Source organism: Panthera pardus, unplaced genomic scaffold (genome assembly GCF_024362965.1).
Source record: "Panthera pardus isolate Hobbes unplaced genomic scaffold, ASM2436296v1 HiC_scaffold_25, whole genome shotgun sequence".
NCBI lineage: Eukaryota > Metazoa > Chordata > Mammalia > Carnivora > Felidae > Panthera > Panthera pardus.
In genome coordinates, this window is record NW_026526821.1 from 63,039,663 (window position 1) to 63,063,470 (window position 23,808).

The 23,808-nt window shown below is 39.0% G+C and overlaps 1 protein-coding gene across 2 annotated transcripts in view; it reads left to right on the plus strand.

The window, feature by feature from the left end:
* Positions 1-23,808, plus strand: part of DYNC2LI1 (dynein cytoplasmic 2 light intermediate chain 1) — a 42,847-nt gene that overhangs the window by 4,960 nt on the left and 14,079 nt on the right. For both annotated transcript variants that reach the window (XM_019465951.2, XM_019466028.2), the window contains exons 3-8: positions 8,938-8,972; positions 11,885-11,954; positions 13,960-14,048; positions 19,721-19,907; positions 21,077-21,145; positions 21,751-21,828. In XM_019465951.2, the coding sequence (XP_019321496.1) occupies positions 8,938-8,972; positions 11,885-11,954; positions 13,960-14,048; positions 19,721-19,907; positions 21,077-21,145; positions 21,751-21,828 (528 nt within the window). The remainder of the gene's footprint in view (positions 1-8,937; positions 8,973-11,884; positions 11,955-13,959; positions 14,049-19,720; positions 19,908-21,076; positions 21,146-21,750; positions 21,829-23,808) is intronic.

Here is a 23,808-nt window from a genome sequence, read left to right on the forward strand (position 1 = left end):
GAAATCCAAAAGAGAAAGGGTGCCCAGGACAGAAACTGCCATCTCTTATAACCTAATCTTGGAAGTGACATGCCATCACTTCTGCCATATGCCATATGGGTCACAAAGACCCAACTCTGGTACAGTGTGAGGGACCTCACATGGGTGGGAATACCAGGAAGTGGGGATCATTTGGAACCATCCTGGAAGCTGGCTCCCCAGATATCTATTGCTAATTCTTTCCACAATCCCCAACAGACATTCAGTATAATTTTCATCTAGGCAGTTGTATCAGATCATCTGAAATTTCCCCTCTCCAGCCGGAGTCCTGCCATCTTTTAACCCGCTGTGTTGGTCTCTACTGTTGTCAGGAGTGGCGGCATAGCTACCATCCTTCCCCAACATCTCGGGAATTCCCTTTTCCTCTTTCTTGAGTTGGAACTTCAGTTTCCTGGATCCTGTTTCTTCCCTATTCTTGGTTCACTCGCTTATCTTGGTGGAGCACATTCTCTTGTAGTTTCCGGGGAAAGCGTTACATGGGAAGTAAAATTTATGAGATACTGCATGTCTAAAAATGCCTTTATTTTCCCTCACTCTGGGTAGAATGTTTATCTGGGTATAGAATTCTGTGTCGGAATGAGTCACTTCACCTCTCTCTTTGATCCTAGTTTCTGAGTCTGGACTGTTTCCTTTGGGAATGACAGAAAATTCAAACTGAGGGAGGCACTTTTTGAATAGTTGGTATCCTTGGGGCACCTGGGTGGCTCAGTCAGTTAAGCGTCCAACTTCAGCTTAGGTCATGATCTCACGGTCTGTGGGTTCCAGCCCTGCGTTGAGCTCTGTGCTGACAACTTGAAGCCTGGAGCCTGCTTCGGATTCTGTGTCTCCCTCTCTCTCTGCCCCTCCCCCGCTCATGCTCTGTTTCTCTCCATCTCTCAAAAATGAGTAAACATTAAAAAATTTTTTGAAAGGTTGGTCTCCTCTTCACTGTTAGACTTTATCTGTATTCCTCTTGTGATGTGTGCCATGGGACATCATACGATAATTCATTTCATACGGTCAGGCAACAGTCTAGTTACATACATCACATTCTGCTCTTTGTATAGTATTCCTTCATGCATGTTTGTAAGTGTCCATATAAATACACAAAATGCTGTATTTTCTCTCTCCTTCTGTCTCTTTACATCAATATGTTGAACTCATGGGGCCCCTGGGTGGCTCAGTCAGTTAAGCATCTGACTCTTGATTTTGGCTCAGGTCATAATCTTATAGTTTGTGAGTTCGAGCCCCACATAGGGCTCCGGACTGACAGTGTGGAGCTTACTTGGGATTCTCTCTCTCTCCTTCTGTCTCTGCTCCTCCCTCACTCTCTCTCTCAAAATAAATAAATAAACTTAAAAAATATTTAATATGTTGCACTCATAAGTCTCTGACACAGTTTTGGTAGTTCCTATGAGGTCGTTTACTCCCCTGTGATAATACTGCACTTATTGTTACCTGCACTGTTGTGCATCTGTCGCTGTAAATATTCTTTCCAGGCCTTGTCTCAGCTGTTTTCTCTTGTGAATTACTTGGGCCCTCTTCCATTATTGTCTTTAAATTTTTCTTAATGTCATACGTAATGACATCTCAATTTATCTGCACATTTTTTTCTGATTCTCTCCACTTAGATTTAAATTGTCAAGTCTCTAGGCATGGTCTTGTGATCCTCTGAACGTAGGTTTCTTCTCTTATCAAGTGATAATCACTCATTCTTAGGGTATTGGCCAGAAAACTTAGTCATTGAGCATTTTACTTCCCAGAGCTTCTGTTCTCTTCCCAAACTTCAATCCCTGGATAGAAGAAAAGTGGGAAGGAAATGTCTTGACTTCTAAATTTTTCCTTTTCTAGTTTCTACAATCTGGTTGTAAGAAGATGCTTTCTAGGGTTCCTTAAGAGATAGCAAATACGAGTTACACATCTTCCACACACATTTTATTGATCACAGCACCCTTTTCCACTGAGCCTGAAGATGACTTCTGATCCATAACATTCCAGGAAGGTGTTGGCACTTGAGATAAAATTGGTTTATCATTTCTGACTCTAGTAATGTCATTTATCACCACACAATTAGAAGAAGTCAGCCAAAATCCATAGGTTAATATATGCACAGGTATAGCATATCCTTCAGATCAACAGAGAGCTGATTTCATGTGGAATACCACATTATGTCACTTGAGGACTTTAAGTATTGTGCACCATAGGGGGGAATTTAAGAAATAATTTTGATTCCCATATGAATATTCTGACTAAAACATGTGATTGAAAAATATCCAGATGAGAGAATTTTAATATGAAATGAAGAATTATTTTTTTTTGCTGTTTTTAACATCTAATGTTATAATAACTACATTAAAAAATAATATTTAGACATTTTGCTCAAATTTATGGTAACAAACCCATTGAATTTGAAGTTGGTAAACTCACTTTTACCTAGCTAATACCATATTTAGCAGGAATTAGAAAGTACTTATTGGGGCACCTGGGTGGCTCAGCTGGTTGGACGTCTGACTTCAGCTCAGGTCATGACCTCCCACTCTGTGAGTTCGAGCCCCACTTTGGGCTATGTGCTGACAGCTCAGAGCTTGGAGCCTGCTTTGGATTCTGTGTCTCCCTCTTTCTCTGCCCCTCTCTCACTCATACTCTGTCTCTCAAAAATGAATAAATGTTAAAAACATTCTTTAAAAAAGTACTTATTGATCTAAGAACAATTATAGTAAACAAAATTTTAAAAAATGTTTAAACTATTGTTTTTCATTTCATAATTTGAAAACATTCAGGTTTTCTATCTGATTTGAATATAAAAGCCAGGATTCTTTTTTTTTTTTTTATGTTTATTTTTGAGAGAGAGAGAGACAGAGTGTGAGCAGGGTAGGGGAAGAGTGAGAGGGAGACACAGAGTCTGAAGCAGGCTACAGGCTCTGAGATTGTCAGCATAGAACCCGACACGGGGCTCAACCTCGAGCCGGTTGAGTGCTGAGTGTCTGACTTTAGCTCAGGTCATGATATCACAGTTCATGAGTTCGAGCCCCACATCAGGCTCACTGCTGGCAGCCTGTCAATGCAGAGCCAGCTTCAGATCCTCTGTCCCCCTGTGTCTGCCCCTCCTCCACTGTGCTCTCCCCAAAATAAATAAATATTTTTAAAAAATAAACAACTGTCCAAGTCAGAAAAATAAATAAATAAGTCAGCATCTAAGTGGGTAAGTCAGTATCTTAGTAATCATATTTTGGAATCAGTTACTTTACTTTTAGGATTGTCATTTAAGGAATCATTGAGTTACGATAATGATGTAATGACACAGGGTTATTTGTTATTGTGAAAAACATGTAGAAAATATGGCAGCCTGTCCCCAGGACCACTGATTATTAGTGAGAGACCTCTCCCCACTCATTGTGAGTTTCTGTTTTATTTAGCCAAGGATACAAAGGGGTTTTGGAAGTGGCTTTACAGAGCAAGAACAGATGTATCCTATCTTCATCCAACTTTGCTTGGCTCACAAAGTTCTTGCCAGGAAGGCAGGACTGCTGGTGACACTGTCTGCAAAAGATCGGGCTTACAGATCCAAGAGGCTGAAATTTATGTGGCATTATGTTTTGTGTCTATTTGGGGTTCATATTACACTTTTATTTTTGTGCTTCATGCTTCCACTGAAGGATATATTGACAAATTAAACTTTCTGAATCTAAGCTGTGCATCAACGAGGCTACATCTTTACCAGATGATGTCAGTGCCCAGGTAGCCAGAACACTCCTCTGTCTTGGGCTGTGTCTTGGAAGGACCCCCCCACACACAAATAGACATCCTTCATTGGGAGATATTATATATACCATCAACATTATAATTAAGGGGGGAAATGTTATACAACTGCAAAAGAGTTGTTAGTGATGTAAAGAAAAAGTATAATGTTAATTGAAAAAAGCAGGACATGGGGCGCCTGGGTGGCTCAGTTGGTTAAGCGTCTGACTTTGGCTCAGGTCATGAGCTCACAGTTCGTGAGTTTGAGCCCCACATTGGGCTCTGTGCTGACATCCCACAGCCTGGAGCCTGCTTTGGATTCTGTATCTCGCTCTGTCTCTGCCTCTCCCCTGCTCGTGCTCTATCTCTGTCTCTCAAAAATAAACAAAAATGTTTTAATTAAAAAAAAGAAAAAAGCATGACAAATTTTATATACAACATGATCTCAACTTTGTAAAAATGCAAAGATAAAAAAAAGAAATGCATATGGTAAAATTTTAATCACTGTTTTTATTTTGTTTTTAACTTCTGTATTTTACCAAGTTTTCTTGTTGGCCCACTTTAAAAAATCTGAACTATTTAAATTAGCTTAAATAAAACTTTCATAGGTATCATTATACTTTAAAATTTTTAACCCAACTACAGTATATAAACATTTCATCTCATGAGTTTATTGTGAGGAGAGTGATGTTTTCATCGGATGTGGTACCTTACCAATTTCCTGCTTACAGCCATATAGATAAATATGTGGATTTAAATAAGCGGGTCAAGTAACTAGTACTAGTCTTCTGGTACAAGTAAATTCCTATCACATAAAGTCTTCTGTGTAAGAAGCTGCTTCCATACCTTTCAGGTGGCTTAAACAGCTGATCACAGCACACAAATGCTCGCACGCAAAACGCCCCACCAGCAGCCCGCTAGGACTCTCTGTAACTGTTGTTCTAGGCTTTGTTGCAGTGACAGCCCATTCATATCTTATTTGTTGTTTATGGAAGAACCACCCATTTGTTAAAATAGGAGACTGTGGGCGTACACAAGCTCTTTTTTATTTTCATTTATGTAAATGAAAACTAATTTTGCTTTTGAAGACGGGCAAACTCTCTTGAGATATGTAGAACTTTTGAAGATATTATTCTTTAAAAAGTATCTGATTCCGTGCTTTATACAGAACATGATTTTGAAAAATAAAGAGAGGCAAGCAAGTAATGCTTCTGTTGTTCAGCTAATAGTAATCACCCTTTACCAAAGAAACTAACTGCCTCGATGCCTTCTCTCTCTTTTTGCCAAACCTCTGTCCATTCAGTGGACACTTACTGAACATCTTCTGTGTGCCAGGTATTCTGCCCGATGCTGGGGAAACAGAAAAGCAAGTCATACTCGGCTGTGCAGGAACTTAGGTGCTAGTACTTGTACAACAGTAGCAACACATGAGACAAATCTATGATGGAAACAAGGGCTTTTCACTCAGCCCAAGAGGCTGGAAGAGGAAAGCCTCCTTATGAGAGCATGATGTCCAGAGCTTGAAGAGCAAGAAGTAAGGAAAGAGAGGTAATTCAGGTGAAGAGGGTCAAGTGGGTATTCTGAGGAGAAAATCAAGAAAAGTGTACGAAACAGCAGTTACAACCAATGGGAGAGAGAACACACTAGACAAACTTTACAGGATTGCTCGTCATTGTTGACTGCTGTTTTGATGACGGGGATTCAGAATTTAGGTGACACCAATCTGCACAGTATGTATAATTTTTCTCCATCATCACTCACTTGTGTGGGTACAAACATGGAGGAGAAGGGAAGGTGATTGGGTTTACCAGGGTTGGTTTTTGCCAACCAAGTGGGTGCAATACAGAGCGAGAAAGCCTAGGGAGGGGGTAATATTTGCAAGGGTGATTGTAATAATAAACTGTGGACTCTAAGATGGAAAAGGTGAGATGTGGAGGTAGGACGGGGCTGATGGAGAAGGAGAAATGTTGACAGGTCAGTGGACTTTTGAGGCCTCTCACTAAGGCCACAGGATGGTTACTCTGGGGATTCCTGAAGAAGTAGTTGGAGAAATGCATTGTTTGTGTGTGTGATTTTGGAAGTGGTGCAATTTCCAGTGGTGAAGTGATTCAAGATATAACCTTGGAAGTGATGTATGGCAGAAGCAGAGTGAAGGAAAGGGTCTCTGTGAGGAGGCAAAGTCACTGAGAGGTCAGAGTGTTAGGTGGATTGCCTGTGCCCACATGGATATGAAGTTAGCAAGACTAATGACAGCAGCTGAGAGGGAAAGGGAGACTGAGCCAGAAGAGGTGGCAACAGCCGTCACGGTAGACTGGTACCAGCCTGTAAGACTTTTGCAAAACAAGGGAAGTAGAATGATTGTTTAAAGGTGGCACTGGGGAGCAAGGAGGGCCCTGTAGTACATGGGGTGGTAGGAAAAAAAAAAAAAAAAAAGCCTTCTTTAACAAGAATGTAGAGGAAATGGTCCAGAAGCAGCCATATTTTAGGTAAGGCCAACAAGTAGACCATTCTGAAGAAGAGGTTGATATTAGGGAGTTTTGGGGGGAGAAATGGGGGGGATTATTGTGCCAGATGAAGGGATGTGTAGAAGACTGTGGAATTAGAGCTCCAGGGATAATGGATCAGAAGAAAAGACTGGATTTCCAATGTGTCTGAGGTAATGGGAGGGAAGATAGGATTCCTTTTGATAATCCCTGAATGAACTTGTACTAAGTCAGTGTTTATTGAACCAGGAAACCTAGGGGTCTCAGAGGGCAACAGTTTACTAGTGAATTTTTAAAATTTGGATCATATTTTAATGATAGTCTAAAAGCGTATTTCAGTGCCCAGAGTTGAGTTTATGTTTATTTGGAATTGCCACCAAGTAGTACATTTACATGAAATTATAATCAAAATTTAAATCAACACTATGGAACTATGAGCATCTGAGAAAAATGGCTAGTTATATCTAAGATTCCTTCCAATCTGGAATCTTATATCTAAGATTCCAGTAATTCTGATTCTGTGCTTTCTTGTACATAGAATACAATAATTTTTAGGTATAGCAGCCTCCCCCCTATCTGCGGGGCATATGTTCCAAGACCCCCAGTGGATGCCTAAAACTGCAGAGAGAACTGAATCCTGTACATACTCTGTTTTTTCCTATACATACACACCTAAGATAAAGTTGAATTTATAAATGAGGAACGGGAAGAGATAACTAAAAATAACTAAAAGTAAAACAATTATAACAACATACTCTAATACAAGCTATGTAATGTGGCCTTTCTGTCACTCAGAATACCTTGCTGTACTATACTCGCCCTTCTTATGATGTGAGATGCTAAAACGTCCTCTTGACGAGATGAAGCGGGGTAAATGGTGTAGGCACAGTGATGCAGCGCTAGGGTACTCCTGACCTGATGATGACATGTCCAAAGGAGGATCATCTGCTTCCAGACTGCCGTTGACCATGAGTAGCTGAAACTGTGGAAAGCGGAATCATGGATAAGAGGAGACCACTGTACTACAGTCTTCATTTATCTCAAACTTCGAAAATATGCTACATGTGATACATGTTCAGTGTATGAAAATTAGAAAATCCTGATTTTCTTAAAAAAAGAAAAAATTACCAGAGGTGCCTGGGTGGCTCAGTCAGTTAAACGTCTGACTCTTAATTTAGGCTCAGGTCATGATCTCATGGTTCATGAGATCAGGCCCCACATTGGGCTCTGCACTGACAGAGCCTGCTTAGGATATTCTCTCTCTCTCTCTCTCTCTCTCTCTCTCACTCTCTCACTCTCTCACTCTCTCACTCTCACACACACACACACACACACACATACACACACAAACTAAATAAACTTAAAAAAAACCAAATAATAAAAATATAAATTACCAACAAATCCATCACCTAGAAATGTTTACTGTTAGCTTAGTGATATCCCTCTAGATCTATTTATTTGTGTGTGTGTTTCTGTGTCTTTCTCTGAATCTGTTAATGTGTATGCATGTACGTATATCTCAAAGAAGCAGGAAAAGATATTTTAAAATTGAAAACAGTTATGCTAATCTGTCATAAATGTTTTACCATGTCAATAAGTATCTTCCTAGATCGTCATTCCTAACAGCTGCATGCTATTTCATTATAAGGATTGTCATAATTAAATTAGCCAATCCCCATTGGGGGAAATTTAGGTTATTTCTTGTTTTTCACTTTGAAAGAATACCTGCCAGCAAACATCCTTCAGTAATAAACATTTTTGGTCGTATGCCAATTATTTATGTTTCCCGTCATTAAAAAAAAAAAGTCATTCAATTTGATCATATCCCAGATATAATCCAGAGTAATTTATTTGTGATCATCTTTTTCTTTTGGTAAAAAAATGAAAGGTTTTAGGAGAAAAACCTACCTAGTCAAATGGTCTGTGTTTTTGTCAGTCCGGCATTTTCCAAACTATTTTCCTTGGAACCCAGCAGCTTCCTCCATTAGAGCTTTCCCTGCTGCTCCTCTTTTATCTGTCTTCTTGTAAGAGATCTTTTTTTGGCTTGTTTTTTGTTTTTAAGTTTTACTATTAAAAAAAAAAAGAAAGTGTGATTAAACCACTGAGCCAATCCCTGGCTAAAATGTGAGGTTAACTTTCGTGTGGTAGAGCTGCCCAGAACCTATATTTTCTGACTCCTAACACAAAACTTAGAACGAGTACCTTCTCTACAAATAAAGACAGACAAAAAATACTCTAACCCAGTATTTGGATTGCCTACTTTGAACATATTTGCAATATGTCCTTTATTTGTATGTTACCTTTTTTCTTTATTTCCACTTCAACAATTGGAATTAAAACATTTTAGAAGACACTAATCATCTGCTTAACCAGTAATTAGCATTGATGAATAGAGAGAAAATTTCAGACAGCTGCCAAGTTGACCACTAAAGTGAGGTATGATTTGCTAGTATTTGTCATCTGCAGGACTTCATAATTATAATAATAGCAGTGTAGTTACACCGTGATGGAAAGTTGACAGTTAACTTTTTCTACTTATCAAACTTAGGAACAATTCTGAAAGTTTCTAGTTTCCAGGTAATTTATCATTCGAGTGATTAAAAGCTATTTTTGGCCACAATTACGAATAACAAAATTTTACATATGGGTGACATTAACACAGTATTCTTTTTTTTTTTTTTTTTTTTTCTATTTCCAGGGAAAGACTACTATTATTCTAAGGTGTCTTGACAGGTAAGTGTTATGTTAACCTTTAGACTATGTTTTTTGTTTATTCTAGTTATACAGGGCAAGTTAAATTCTGAAAGACTTGGGAACGTGAATAATTTTGAGATTCAAACAATAACTTCTTAGTGAATTCTTTGTATGGCCTTTAAAATCTCCTTAAAAAATTTTTTTTAACATTTATTCATTTTTTGAGAGACAGAGCATGAGCAGAGGAGGTGCAGAGAGAGCTGGAGACACACAATCCAAAGCAGGCTCCAGACTCTGAGCTGTCAGCACAGAGCCCAATGCAGGGCTCAAACCCCCCAACCGTGAGATCATGACCTGAGCCGAAGTCAGACGATTAACTACTGAGCCACTCAGGAGCCCCAAAATCTCCTTTAAAGATAAAACCAACAATAAGCAAAAGTAAATAAATAAAATTATACAGGATTAATGCTGAGTTTCCCTATTATATGGGGAAGCAACGAACGTAACTCCGATAGTACTTGGCTGCTTTTTGGCTGTGCTACTCTGGTATTTGATTTATTTCTATTTTACCTAGTCCATTATTATCTGAACATTAATTATAATCTTTAAATTGCTCGTGGAAACATTTTTGAAGCACAGTGTTGATCCTCAAACTGTACTTTTTATCATTTGTTTCTTATACTTCCTAACCTATATGGTCATCAGATTAAGATTTAGGATTATGATTTAGGATATTGCAGGAAACTGCTTGTTCCCTTCATTCCAATACCTACTTCTTATAACTTCTCCAAAAAATATCAAAATAGATGTAATTTTGTCTCAAGGTCACATTAAAGAAACGTCATCCATTTGAAAAATACTAGTAAAGAATTCAAATAATAGAATCCTGACTTTGTGTAATTCCTTTCACCAACAAAATTGTTTCTTAGAAGAACCGTCTATAGTGACACCTGCATCATATTTCCATCCCCTGGAATCATGGCTCTCTTTTGACCATATGTGTTTCTTTCTACAAACAAGTTCTGTAACACAACATCAGCTTAGGATGAAATACTTTGAAATACAACACTGAACTGAAAATTCTTCATTTCAGTTCCTTGATAGTTTACTTGGAAAAAAAAAAAAAAGTTCTATTATACGTTGAATATCAGAGCTTATAAATTTTGTCTTAAAAGTAGCATTTTGTTTCATAAAAGAAAATTTGTATCTTTTATAAAAGCAAATATAACCAAATATTCTATGTATGTATCAAAAAATATGTATGTAGGGATGATATGCAAGATATTTAATAAAGATAAATATATAAATCACAAATTTAAAAATTCTCTTCTCCACATTAAAAAGATATATACCAGTATTATTCAGCCTTAAAGAGGAATGAAATTCTGACGCATGCTACAACACGGATGAACCTTGAGGACATTATGCTAAGTGAAATAAGCCAGTCACAAAAAGATGTATACTGTATGATTCCATTTATATGATGTATCTCAGAGCAGTCAGATTCACAGAAACAGAAAGTAGAATGGTGTTTGCCAGGGTCTGGAGGGAGGGGAAAATGGCGAGTTACTGTGTAATGGGTATAGACTTTCAGTTTTGGGAGATGAAAAAGTTCTAGAGTTTGTGCAACAAGGTGAATATACTTAACATGCTACTGAACCATACACTGAAAAATGGTGACGAAGGCAAATTTATGATACACATTTGTACTATAAGAAATTGAAGTAAATAAGTACGTATGTACAATAAAGCTGTTTACCAAACAATGTAAGCTGCAGTGTAAATAATTCATCAAACCATTTGTCAGTTTTTAGGACTTGTTGATGTTATTTGTTACTTTGCAGCTCTTGCTAGTTAAATGATGCCCATGTTCGGGCTGGGATTTAAAATAGAGAATTGTGGGGTGCCTGGGTGGCTCAGTTGGTTAAGTGTCCGACTTGGGGTCAGGTCATGATCTCATGGTTTGTGAGTTCGAGCCCCGCATTGGGCTCTGTGCTGACAGCTCGGAGCCTGGAGCCTGCTTCAGATTCTGTGTCTCCCTCTCTCTCTCTGCCCCTTCCCCACTCACACTCTGTCTCTCTCTCTCAAAAATAAATAAACATTAAAAAAATAAAAGAATTGCATTAAAGTCTGTTGATATCTCCATTAAATTGATAATCATAAGATTCACAGCTCCCCACATTGAGGCCGAGCAAAACCTGGTATAAGTGCTCCCCACATGACCTGAATGCCAAGAGCTTCCCCTAACATGGCCACCAGCATTGCCAGCTGCACTCCATTCTCCACTCGCTCCAACAGTGCCTGTAAGGACTACGACATTGTGCCGGTGCCATTAGTCATCGTTGCAGCTGTGACAAAAATCCTCGAAGATGGTTTTTTGAGGGCTTGTCTTTTACATCAAATTTTTTATCATTTTTACTTCAGTGCTATTCCACAAAGTAACTTTTCTACTAATAGATTAACATTTTTAAGAGGAAGCAAAAATGAATTGGGTAATATGATAGCATGAGAAAACCCATAATGGGGTCGCCTGGGTGGTCCTATCGGTTAAGCATCCAACTCTTGGCTTTGGCTCAGGTCACAATCTCCCACTTCGTGAGATCGAGCCTTGCATCCAGCTCTGTGCTGACAGCATGGAGACTGCTTGAGATTCTCTCTCTCTCTCTCTCTCTCCCTCTCTCTCCCTCTCTCTCCCTGTCTCTCCCTCTCTCTCTCTCTCTCTCTCTCCTTCTCTCTCCCTCCCTCTCTCTCCCTCTCTCTCCCTCTCCCTCCCTCTCTCCCTCCCTCTCTCCCTCCCTCTCTCCCTCCCTCTCTCCCTCCCTCTCTCCCTCCCTCTCTCTCTCTGCTCCTCCCCCACTAGTGCTCTCTCTCAGGATAAACAAATAAACATTAAAAAAAGAAAAGAAAAAAGAAAACCCATGATGGTAATACTATCTGTCTTTATTGTGCAGGGATGAGCCACCAAAACCAACCTTAGCTTTGGAATATACATATGGAAGAAGAACAAAAGGGCATAATATAGTGAGTGTCTTCTTAAGTGATATTGCTGTGCCTGGGGATGGAGAAGTAATGATGCTGACTTTGTTTTATATTTTCATCTTATCTGTAATCAATAAACATATCTAGTTGTACACTTCATAGCTATGTGCTTTTAAGTCAGATTCAACTCAGCAGACATGAAGGCAACCTGAATAGGAAAATAATTTAGCCGTCTCATTTGTTGTGTCTTAAAATGTGGAATAAGATTCCTTTGTAACTTTATTTTACAGTTTTTGGACATATTTATATTAATTGTGTTAATGTGGCTTTTTCTTCTTTCAAGTGGGAATAATATTGTGAGTTACATCCTGTCTCCCAAAAAATCTGCGAAAAATAGGAGTTTGACTTGTAGAATATTTATGAAAATGTACTACTCAGAGTCCAAATTCTTAGCATTTTTACAAACATATCTTGAAGTTAGTAATACTACTTGAGACTGAGGCCCTAATTTGTTACAGTCCTATTTTCACTAGAATGTCTTTTCAGAGGAAAGTTGGAGATTATTCAGAACGGAAGGAGAGTGCACGGTGTATATTGGATAAAAACATTCAAAATAGAATCCTCCTTTGGAGTTCTCCCATGAAAAGGTCTTTTCTTTTTTTTTTTTATTTTTTTATTTAAAAAAAAAAATTTTTTTTTTAAAGTTTTTATTTATTTTTGAGACAGAGAGAGATAGAGCATGAATGGGGAGGGGCAGGGAGAGAGGGAGACACAGAATCGGAAGCAGCCTCCAGGCTCTGAGCCATCAGCCCAGAGCCCGATGCAGGGCTCGAACTCACGGACCGCGAGATTGTGACCTGAGCTGAAGTCGGACGCTTAACCGACTGAGCCACCCAGGCGCCCCAAGGTCTTTTCTTAAATAGAGTTAGGTGTAGGGAAGAACCATCTATAACAGAAGGCCCCGCTTCTGTCACACAGGCAGATTTTTACAGATTGATCTAGTCCAAATGTTTGATCATTAATAAGAGTTAACATTGCCTGTTGCTGCTTTCTAGATAAGTCAGTGAAAGTTCATTATTAAAACTGTGAGGTTAAAAAGAAAAGAAAAAACATTAATATATTGAGATGTGGGAGAACTCTGTTTGTGACTTACATGAATTTTGACATGAGTGATGACCTATAAATGAGATTGTCCTTTTCACTGGAAATGCTGAAACTGCTTTCACCGCTTCACTGTGGAGAAGAGCTCTAAGAACTGCCCTTCGTCAAATGGTGAATCAAGGGGGATTTTCCAATGCAAAACTGCCTCCCCCACGAACATTAATAATTCAGATATCAACAGCAAATATTCAAATATCAACAGAACAATTTTAGTGAGTATGAGATGATAATTTGTCAAAAATCTATATATTCATCTAAAACTTGCTTCAATGACTATCTCTTCCAAGTTCATGGCAACAGATATATTAAAAAGGTGATTTTTCTTCACCTATTTTCTCTAACACTTTGTGTTAGCAAGTTGGGCTTTTCCATATTCATTCTGGAAGATCCATGTCTTTCTCAGATTTCATGTTCCCTGAGTTCTAAGTGGAAGCAGTTAGTTCCTCCCACAATCGTGGTGTTACTGAAGGCTCCTCAGCAGCAGGATGGAAGCAGAGATGCAATTAGCTAGTCGTCCAAGAAGGTTGTCATGGAATAGATGGTCGTATTCCCAAGCCACGTGGCTGCCTCACTGTTTCACTCCCCTAATACTTAAAGAATCCTATAAAAAGGGAATCGGTTGTTCAGTCTCTTCTTGTTCCCCACCTACCATGTTAATGTTTCATCTTTGTTTTTTGGAATAGATGTTTTGGTGCATTTTGAGGGATGGGATAGAGAAAGGGGAAAGTTTTGATTGCCAAGGTTTATTGAGGACTACAGTATTTTGTATCCATAATTATTACTGACTGATGTTAATGAGGTGTAAGAAGTATTTAACATTCAAAAAAGATTTTAAAAATTTAATATGAAAAATGCCTGTTTTTGTTTGTTTGTTTGTTTGTTTCAGCCAAAAGATATTGCTCACTTTTGGGAACTAGGTGGAGGGACCTCTTTATTGGACTTAATCAGCATACCCATCACAAGTGACACCTTACGGTAAGTGAGCCAGATCCAGGAACGGTTGTTAGTAAGTACCCAGTGGTGTCCACAGGATGAGTATGAGTAGGCTTTCAGGAATCGGAATTTGGGGGGACAGTTTTCTGTTGCTGAAGGTTTATACTCTCTTCCTTTCTATGCGCTTAAAGTATAATGCTTTCAAAGAGGTTTTAAAAGAACCAGGGTTCTGGCCTGTGCTGACAGCTGGCATTCCAACCAGTAACATATTTTGCAAGCCTGCAAACAAAGTATGTCAAATAACACTTGAGCAATGAATTCACTTGGCAAACATGAATTTGAAAAGCTTAATTCTTTTGAATACCCATCCAAGTGTAAGCTGATTCAACCCTGAGTTTTTTCTTCAGCTGGATATGGTAAGTCTACCTTTGAATTTAATGCTAATTAGTACTGTTGAAGCTTCACCCAGGGAACAATGAGTTTGTGGAGGGAGAAAGTCTATTTGCTGACCGAAAAGAAATAGAAACTTGGGGAAAACCTCAAACTCTTTGGTGGCGTTTCCTGACAATGACTCCCACATGTTGGCCAAATCAGATGTGGAAAATTGTGACATTTCTCACAAGGTTCCTGGGAATGTGTCTCAGCCAAGGAAAACAGATTTTTACATCTGAAAGATCTTACTTTTGTCAGAGTTTAACACAAACCATTGCTGCTGCCTGGACCAAATACAAAGGGCTGCGCTATTATTTGTTACATTTCAGCCACTTAGATCTTTAGGGTATGGAATTGTTTCCGGCTAACGCAATTGTTTTTCCATAGCTAGTTGGGTACAGATAATGTTGGCTTTATTTTTTCAGCGGTATTTTTTCTTTTAAATAAATTTAATTTACTGTCTTTTACTTATTATAAAAATAGTACCGTATATGTTCATGTAGAAATCTTGGAAAAACGTTGAAAGGTATGAAGAAAGTAAGAGCGCCCTTAATCACCTGAGAAATAACCACTGTTAACATGCCGAGGTAGTTCTTTCAGTGTTTTCAGCATTTGTAAATATATTGTATGGGGGCGCCTGGGTGGGTCAGTCAGTTAGGCGTCTGATTTTTGATTTTGGCTCAAGTCATGATCTTACAGTTCCTGAGATTAAGCCCCATGTCGGGTCCTGCACTGAGCGTGGAGCCTGCTTAGGACTGACTCTCTCTCTCTCTCTCTCTCTCTCTCTCTTTCTCTCTCTCTCTTTCTCTCTCTTTCTCTCTCTTTCTCTCTCTCTCTCTCTCTCTCTTTCTGCCTCTCCACTCCTTCCACATGTGCACTCTTTCTGTCTCTCTCAAATAAATAAACTTTAAAAAATGACATTATAAATATACTTTGTACAGATTTGGGATGTTTTATATATATGTTTAGATCTTTCTTTTTCATTTGTAACCACCATATGCCCCTGACATACTTTTTCAGAAACATGGAATTTTACGGCTATATTGATTTTCGTTTGTCCTCCTTTAACAGAGAAAAATAATTGAGGCCACTGGGAGATAGGACCGCTCCTGGTGGTGTGGTTGAGAGAAGGCAAGGACGGGAGTTGCTGAGGAACCAGAGCTGCCAGTCAGTGTGCCCAGGGGCAGAAAAGAGTGAAAATGGCTGGGAGCTGCTCTTATCTGGGTTCTGAGCTGGCTTCAGTTCTGGCCCTGACTTTGTCACTCACTTCCTCTGGTCCAAGAGGCTTTGCACCTGATGGCTTGCCTTGTGGAAATTCTGGTTTCTGCAGGAAGCCACATTTTTGCACAGCTTCTTTAGTTTTTTATTTAAAAAAAAATTTTTTAGTGTTTATTTTTGAGAGAGAGAGAGAGAGAGAGCATGAGCAGAGGAGGGGCAGAGAGAGAGGAAGACACAGAATCCAAAGCAGGCCCCAGGCTCTGAGCTGTCAGCACAGAGCCCGCCGAGGGGCTTGAACTAACAAACCATGAGATCATGACCTGAGGCAAAGTCGGAGGCCCAACCAACTGAGCCATCCAGGTGCCCCTGCACAGCTTCTTTAATGCCTCACTTTGTGAGTTCTTGGGTCTTGTTCATTCCCCTGGTTCTACCCCAGGGCAGCCACAGCTTGCTTTAGGAGAGAGGGGAGGTCAAGGTTTTGATGAACAGAGGGAAGGGGAGCAGTAGGCCTGCATCCAAAGTAGGTTGCTGAGTGGTTAAGAAATTCATGAAGAACATTTCACTCCTAATGTTGCAAATCTCAAGAGTGTTTTGTGACTGGAATCAATCTGACACATAATTAACTTCCTTGTGTTGGACAAAGCCTAACAACTTGAGAAAAATAATATTGCCAAATGCTATTAGATACTGTTTGTCTTTAAAATGATTGTTCATAGAATAATTATAAATACATTGAACAGAGTTTAGATAATTTGTAATGGAGCATTTCCTGTGGTTTCATTCCCTGTTTAAAGAGCTGTTGAGTTTTTTAAAAAAACTTTTTTTAAGGATGATACTGTGCCATTTGAGACAACATGGACGGACCGAGAGGGTATGCTAAGTGAAATAAATTAGAGAAAGACAAATACCATAAGATTCCACTCATAAATGGAATTAAAAAAAAAAAAAAAAAAAGAATAAACCAAAAGCAGAATCAGACCTGTAAATACAGAGAACAGACTGATGGTTGCCAGAGGGGAAGTGGGTAGGGGCTGGGCACAACGGGTAAAGGGTGCGAGATACTGGCTTCCAGTTATGGAATGAGTAAGTCACAGGAATAAAAGGCACAGCGTAAGAAACACAGTGAATGATATTGTGATGGCGATGTAATGGGACAGATAGCAGCTACACTTGTGGTGAGCACAGCATCGTGTAGACACTTGTCAATTACTAAGTTGTACACCTGAAACTAATGTGACATCCTGTGTCAACTACACTCATATAAAAAAAAGTTAGCTGTCATCTGCTATGAAGGTAAAGGTAACACAAGTGTTTCCAGTGCAATGGAAACAAATTTTAATCTTGGAAAAAAGTCGAGAATTCTGTCTTGTTTTCACTTAAATTTTTTATTTTTCATTTGGAAAAATGATGAATTTTATGTTATATACATCTTACCACAATAAGAAAAAGTGAAACCACAGTCGTTTTTTAAAAGCATTTAACCATACCAAACCTCTGAAATAAAATTGATTTCTTTACTATTAAAAAATATATATTATTTGTTATAGTCAAGCAAAGCTATTATGAGTTTATTGAAATGATGTAGATATGATTGGCTGGACAGTTTAATGGCACACTAATTTTATAGAAAATCCTGATAATTACTGTCTAAAAGACTATTTTCTGAAGTGACACCTATATAGTAAAGTACTGTTTCGCTTCAATTACACAAAATAGCTGGTTTGCTCAAACTGAGCAAAATAACTGACAATATTATAAAATAACTAACATGTATTATAATTCCTTGCTACACATACTAGCAGGATGTTTGTCCTGTTGATCGAGGATACAGTAGCCCATGGTTATGGCTCTCCATGCTTATTATGACCACTTTCTGAAATAATCCTAGATCTATTTTTTATTTTGATAAAATATCATAACATTTATCATTTTAGCCATTTTTAAGTGTGCAGTTTATTGACACTATGTATATTCGCATTGATGTGCAACCATCACCACCATCCATCTCAGAACTTTTTCATCTTCCTGAACTGAAACTCTGTCCCCATGAATTAATAACTCTCTACTTTCCCCTTCCCCAGCCCTTGGCAGTCATCTTTATACTTTCTGTCTCTGAATCTGGCCACTCTAGGTACCTCCTGTAAATGAAATCATGTAATACTTGTCCTTTGAGCCTGGCTTATTTCACTTTGCATAATGTCTTCCAGGTTCACCCATGTTGTAGGCTGCATTAGAATTTCTTTCCTTTGTAAGGATGTTCCACTGATCTTCTTTTGTGTGTATATAACACGTTATGTTGATGCATTCATCCACGGATGGATATTTGGGTCGTTTCCACCTTTTGACTGTTGTGAATAGTGCTGCTAGGAGCACTGGTGTACAAATGTCTGCTTGAGTCCCTGATTTCAAATACACCTGGAAGTGGAATTACTGAATCATATGGTAATTCTATGTTTAATTTTTTGAGGAACCAGCAGACTGTTTAACAAATGTAGGAATTTTACATCTTACATTCCCACCAGCAATGCACAAGGGTTTCAATTTCTCTATATCCTTTTTTTAAAATTTTTTAAAATATTTATTTATTATTGAGAGACAGAGAGACACAGAGCGTGAGCAGGGGAGGGGCAGAGAGAGGGAGACACAGAATCTGAAGCAGGCTCCAGGCTCTGAGCTGTCAGCACAGAGCCTGACGTGGGGCTCAAACTCACAAACTGTGAGATCATGACCTGAGCTGAAGTCAGTCGCCCAACCAACTGAGCCACCCAGGTGCCCCTCTCTATATCCTTTTTAAAAATATTTCTTTATTTTTTTGAGAGACACCCATGAGTATGGGAGGGGCAGAGAGAGAGGGAGAGAGGAAACCCCACGCGGGCTCTGCACTGTCAGTACAGAGTCTGATGTGGGGCTCGAACCCACAAACCATGAGATCCGAATCAAAGGCTTAACCGACTGAACAACCTGGGTGCCCTCAATTTCTCTATATCCTTACCGACATTTGTTACTGTTTTGTTTTGGGTTTGGTTTACCATAGCTATCCTAATGGGTATGCGGTAGCATCTCATTGCGGTTTTGATTTGCATTTCTGTAATGATTAGGGATGTTGGGCATCTTTTCATATGTTGATGGCCATCTGTACATCTTCTTTGGAGAAATGTCTATTTGAGTCTTTTACCCATTTTTAAACCGGTTTGTTGTTGCTGAGTTTAGATTTACGTTGGACTCACATGAACACAGGTACACATTCACGTGGCAGTGGCAGTGGTGTGTGTGGTGGTCAGAGGTGTGCTTTCAGAGAGGCACCACAGTATGGCAGAAACGTGTGGCTTTGGATCTCCAGCTCTACAATTTACTAGTCATATGAACCTGTGTCTCAGCTTTCTAATCCATAAAATGGACGTCATAGCATCTTCCAGGAAGGGTTGTTGTGAAGATGGCATAAATGATGTAGTCCGCTGGCTGAGTCCATCAGTAAATGTGTTCTTCACCTAATGGTGTGTTGTTGCTGCTGCTCTTACTATTTTTGCTTCCCTTCTCTGGCGCATACAGTGAAATCAGATCTAAACATGACACTGTTGAACCCATCTGCTTGCAGATTCTTTGAACTGGATTATTATCAGTACAAATGAAACCTTCAGTGCCACTGGTGGTTGTAACATTTAAATACCACTAGAGAAAAGCACTGGAATAAATTAGGCTGTAACTTTGGAGGTGCCTGGGTGGCTCAATCATTTGAGTGTCCCATTTCAGCTCAGGTCATGATCTTACTGTTCATGAGTCTGAGCCGCGCATCAGGCTCACTGCCGTCAGCGCAGAGCCCACTTCAGATCCTCTGTCCCCCTCTCTCTGTCCCTCCCCCGCTCACACTTCCTCTCAAAAATAAAAACATTTAAAGAAAAAATAAGGCTATGACTTTGGAGGGTGTGTGTGTGTGTTTTCTTAGAAAATTGCTGTTTTATTTTTTCCTTAAGCTGTAGTGTTCTTAAATAATAAATTTCAGTATAATAGGGTTTCAAAACAGTAATTATTGTGAGTCTTCTTTAAGAGATGTTTTTGTTTTTTAGGACATTTTCTATTGTTCTTGTTCTGGATCTTTCAAAACCTAATGACCTTTGGCCCACCATGGAAAATCTGTTGCAAGCCATGAAAAGCCATGTAGATAAAATGATAATGAAACTGGGGAAGACAAATTCCAAAGCAGCCTCTGAGATGAGACAGAGGATATGGAGTAATATGCAGAAGGACCATCCGGTGAGTTGCTGTTGGGATTATTCCCAGAATCCTTAGCCCAATACATAGCTAAAGACAACATCACAAACAACTTGCTGAGATTTTTATGCGTGATTGGAAATTCATTTGATGTAGATGAACTTGTTCACTGGAAAATTATAGCATTTTGATAAAACCTCAGTGAGAGCAAAACCAGGAGAAAGATGTCTTATGTCTTCTTGGTAGACATCCACTGTGACTGTTACGGCATATTATACCAATCAAAAGAAATAGGGTGAAGTAGTTTGATATTGATTTTATAATCTCTATAAAATGAAGATAAAAAAACAGACTGTACAAAAACTCACCTGGCAAAACTAGATGAAGCTACACATTTAAGCAAGGAGTAGAGTTTTAACAGCCTTTCTCGCCACCCTCTGTTTTACATTCATTTGGTATCTGTCCCATATTCCGTGTCCTTTGATCTTCTGACAACTAATAAAATTACAAAGGTGCAATGATGGTAACACAGGTCCTTTAAATACAGTCATGAGGGGCGCCTGGGTGGCTCAGTCGGTTAAGCGGCCGACTTCGGCTCAGGTCATGATCTCGCGGTCCGTGAGTTCGAGCCCCGCGTCAGGCTCTGTGCTGACCGCTCAGAGCCTGGAGCCTGTTTCGGATTCTGTGTCTCCCTCTCTCCCTGACCCTCCCCCATTCACGCTCACTCTCTCTCTGTCTCAAAAATAAATAAACGTTAAAAAATTTTTTATAAATAAATAAATAAATACAGTTATGAATATCATCTTCTGGAAAACCCACAGCAGTATTTGGCATTGTCCAGGGTTTATAGGAGTGTGTTTTACATCACGAATATCAGGACAAAAGTAACAGCTTATGGTTCACATCTATGCAGTGTAAATGCTATAGCAACAAAAGATAATACCAAGTAGTAAGAAACAAAAACGGGAAGATGGCATGTTATTTAAGAGAATAGGACAGAACATGATGGGAACTTAGGGAACTGCCATTTCTAGTTTTACACTTGAGAAATATAACTTAGTAGAAGTTAAATATTAGAACATGTCAAGCAAACAAAGTCAACATCTACGAAGGGACTAAAAAGGTGTATTTTTGGAAGTAAATAGAATTTGCTGAATCCATAGTATTAAACAGTTAATTACAATAAATCAATGAAATATGTTTGTTAACAGGATCGTGAATTAGTCGACCCATTTCTGATACCTCTGGTCATAATTGGAAGTAAATATGATATTTTTCAGGTAAGCTTTTCCACTTCTAGTTAAGGTGGTTGTTTATGCTTGGGACAGGAGCAAAAATAATAGTGAAATGAGAACAATGACTCTGGAAGGGAGAGGTCAAGGAGTCACACATCTTAAAGATCTGGAAAAGAGGATATAATTGGGAAAGTGAAAATATGTAAAGAACAATAAAAATACAGTGGACTGGGGATGAAGCAGAATGGGGATAAGGTAGCTCAAGAAACTGAATCTTTCACCCAGTCACTGAGGGAAAGAACTTCCTCCCCAACTTTTAAATTGAAGAAAGCAGAAAATTGGTTTCTTCTTATCTTTGCTTGTCAGAGAATCCCTAGGGTATTCCACACTATAAAATGTGTGCTCATATCTCAATTCTGTTGAGCTACATGTTTAAACAAGGAAAGATCTGACAGTTATAGTTCTGGAAGGCCGCAGCTATTGTTCAACTCTGTATAGAAACAAATATCAAGGTAATGGAATCCTACTCCTCAGAGTACGTTCCAAAAAAAAAAAAAAATCATCTATTTCCACACTTAATAATTTGTACCTTCCTGCTACAGATATTTAATTCTCTCAACTTTTTTCTTTTTAATAATGTATTTCTTCAGGATTTTGACTCTGAGAAGAGAAAGGTTATATGCAAGACACTTCGATTTGTTGCACATTATTATGGAGCATCATTAATGGTTTGTACCTTTCCTACCCTTTGGCTTGAGTAGACAGCACCAAATTTAGAAAGGTTAGCAACTTGATGCACAGTTATAAATACTAGTGCTTTTACTAATGCACATAATCCCCTCCTTTCCTTTCCCATTGCCCCCAAACCCTCTTGTTACAGTGTTTGATAATGTATTTCTAGAACACCCTTTGCTAGATGGCCTTCCATGTCTTTGGAGCAGCTGCTTATGCCCATAAGCCCCAGTCCATCTTAAAGAGATAAACTGGCTATTAACTTATTCATTTTTAGTTTCCCCTTAAGAATGAAAATCTGTATTTTCTTTTTTTTTTATTTTTTTTTTAATGTTTATTTATTTTTGAGACAGAGAGAAACAGAGCATGAATGGGGGGAGGGTCAGAGAGAGAGGGAGACACAGAATCTGAAACAGGTTCCAGGCTCTGAGCTGTCATCACAGAGCCCGATGCGGGGCTCAAACTCAGGGACCGCGAGATCATGACCTGAGCCAAATTTGGAAGCTTAACGGACTGAGCCACCCAGGCGCCCCGAGAATCTGTATTTTCTTAAGAGAAAAGGGGGAAAAAAAACCTTAACAAAATATTCTTTTTTAAACTTAAAAAAAAAACAAAACACTGCTCTTTGTTGTAGAAGTTAAAAACATGAACTCGGGAGTCTTGCTGCCTGGGTTTGAATCTGAGGACAACTTTCTAGATGTGTGATCTCAGACTGGTCACATAATCTCACTTAAGCCTCAGTCTCCAACAGGGTAAAATAGACAAAAATAGTGCCTTCTTCATAGGGTTGTTGTGATAAAAGAAAGTAACGTGACATGCTCACCACAGTGCCTGAAACAAAGTGTTCCTTAATAAATGTTGCTTATTATAACTGTTACCATTACGTTCCACAGCAGGACCAAAGGATAAAGGATATCCTTTAATGCAATAAGATATAAAAGCACTTTTATTTAAAAGAAATAGTATCTTCCCATTTGAATGGTTTCTTTTTCCCCCTAAATGAAAGTGCTCAGGGGAAGCGGGAGACAACATGGGCTAGCCCCTAGCCTTCATGGGTAGTATATTATGACTAAAGGTAACATTTTAAACTTTTCAGAATACTCCAAATAAATTGCATTGTGTATTTTCTTAAAACTCAGTACCTTTTATGTTTATACTGTATCTGCTTACATATTAAATTGACAGAGTACTTTGGAAATATTCTTTTTTAGAGTTTTTAAAAAAAGTTTATTTTGAGAGAGTGTGCATGCGTGAGTGTGGGAGGGGCAGAGAGGGAGAGAGAATCTCAAACAGACTCCATGCTGTCATCGCTGACCCCGATGTGGGTCTTGATCCCACAAACCGTGAGACTACGACTTGAGCTGAAATCAAGAGACACTTAATTGACGAGCCATCCAAGCACCCCTAATTTTTTTTAAAGTTTTTATTTATTAGAGAGAGACAGATGGACAGCACAAGCGGGGGAGGGGCAGACAGGGAGAGAGAGAATCCCAAGCAGGCTCTGTGCTGCTAGGGCAGAGCCCAACATAGAGCTCAAACTCACGAAACTATGAGATCATGACCCAAGCCAAAACCAAGAGTCAGACGCTTAATCAGCTGAGGCACCTAGCCCCGCCCCCCCCACCCCGCCTAATTTTTTTAAAGTAATCTCTACACCCAATGTGGGGCTCAAACTCACAACCCCGAGATCAAGAGTCGCATGCTCTACTAACTGAGCCAGCCAGGCGCCCTAGAAATACTCATTTTTACTATTTCAAAAAGATAGGGGAGTTTAAAAATGAATGATTCCTCCAAGATACAGAAGCAGAGACGATGGATCTTGTAGTTTCTTATTTTTACCACAAGATAAAGCCCCACAGATCTGGTTAGTTAGCTGAGGGAAATCTCTTTCTTTAAGAGCAGATCACACCTGATGATCAGTCAGGGCCCAGTCTGGTCTTAAGGGTACAAATTTAGATGAAGTCAGACCAAGCCAG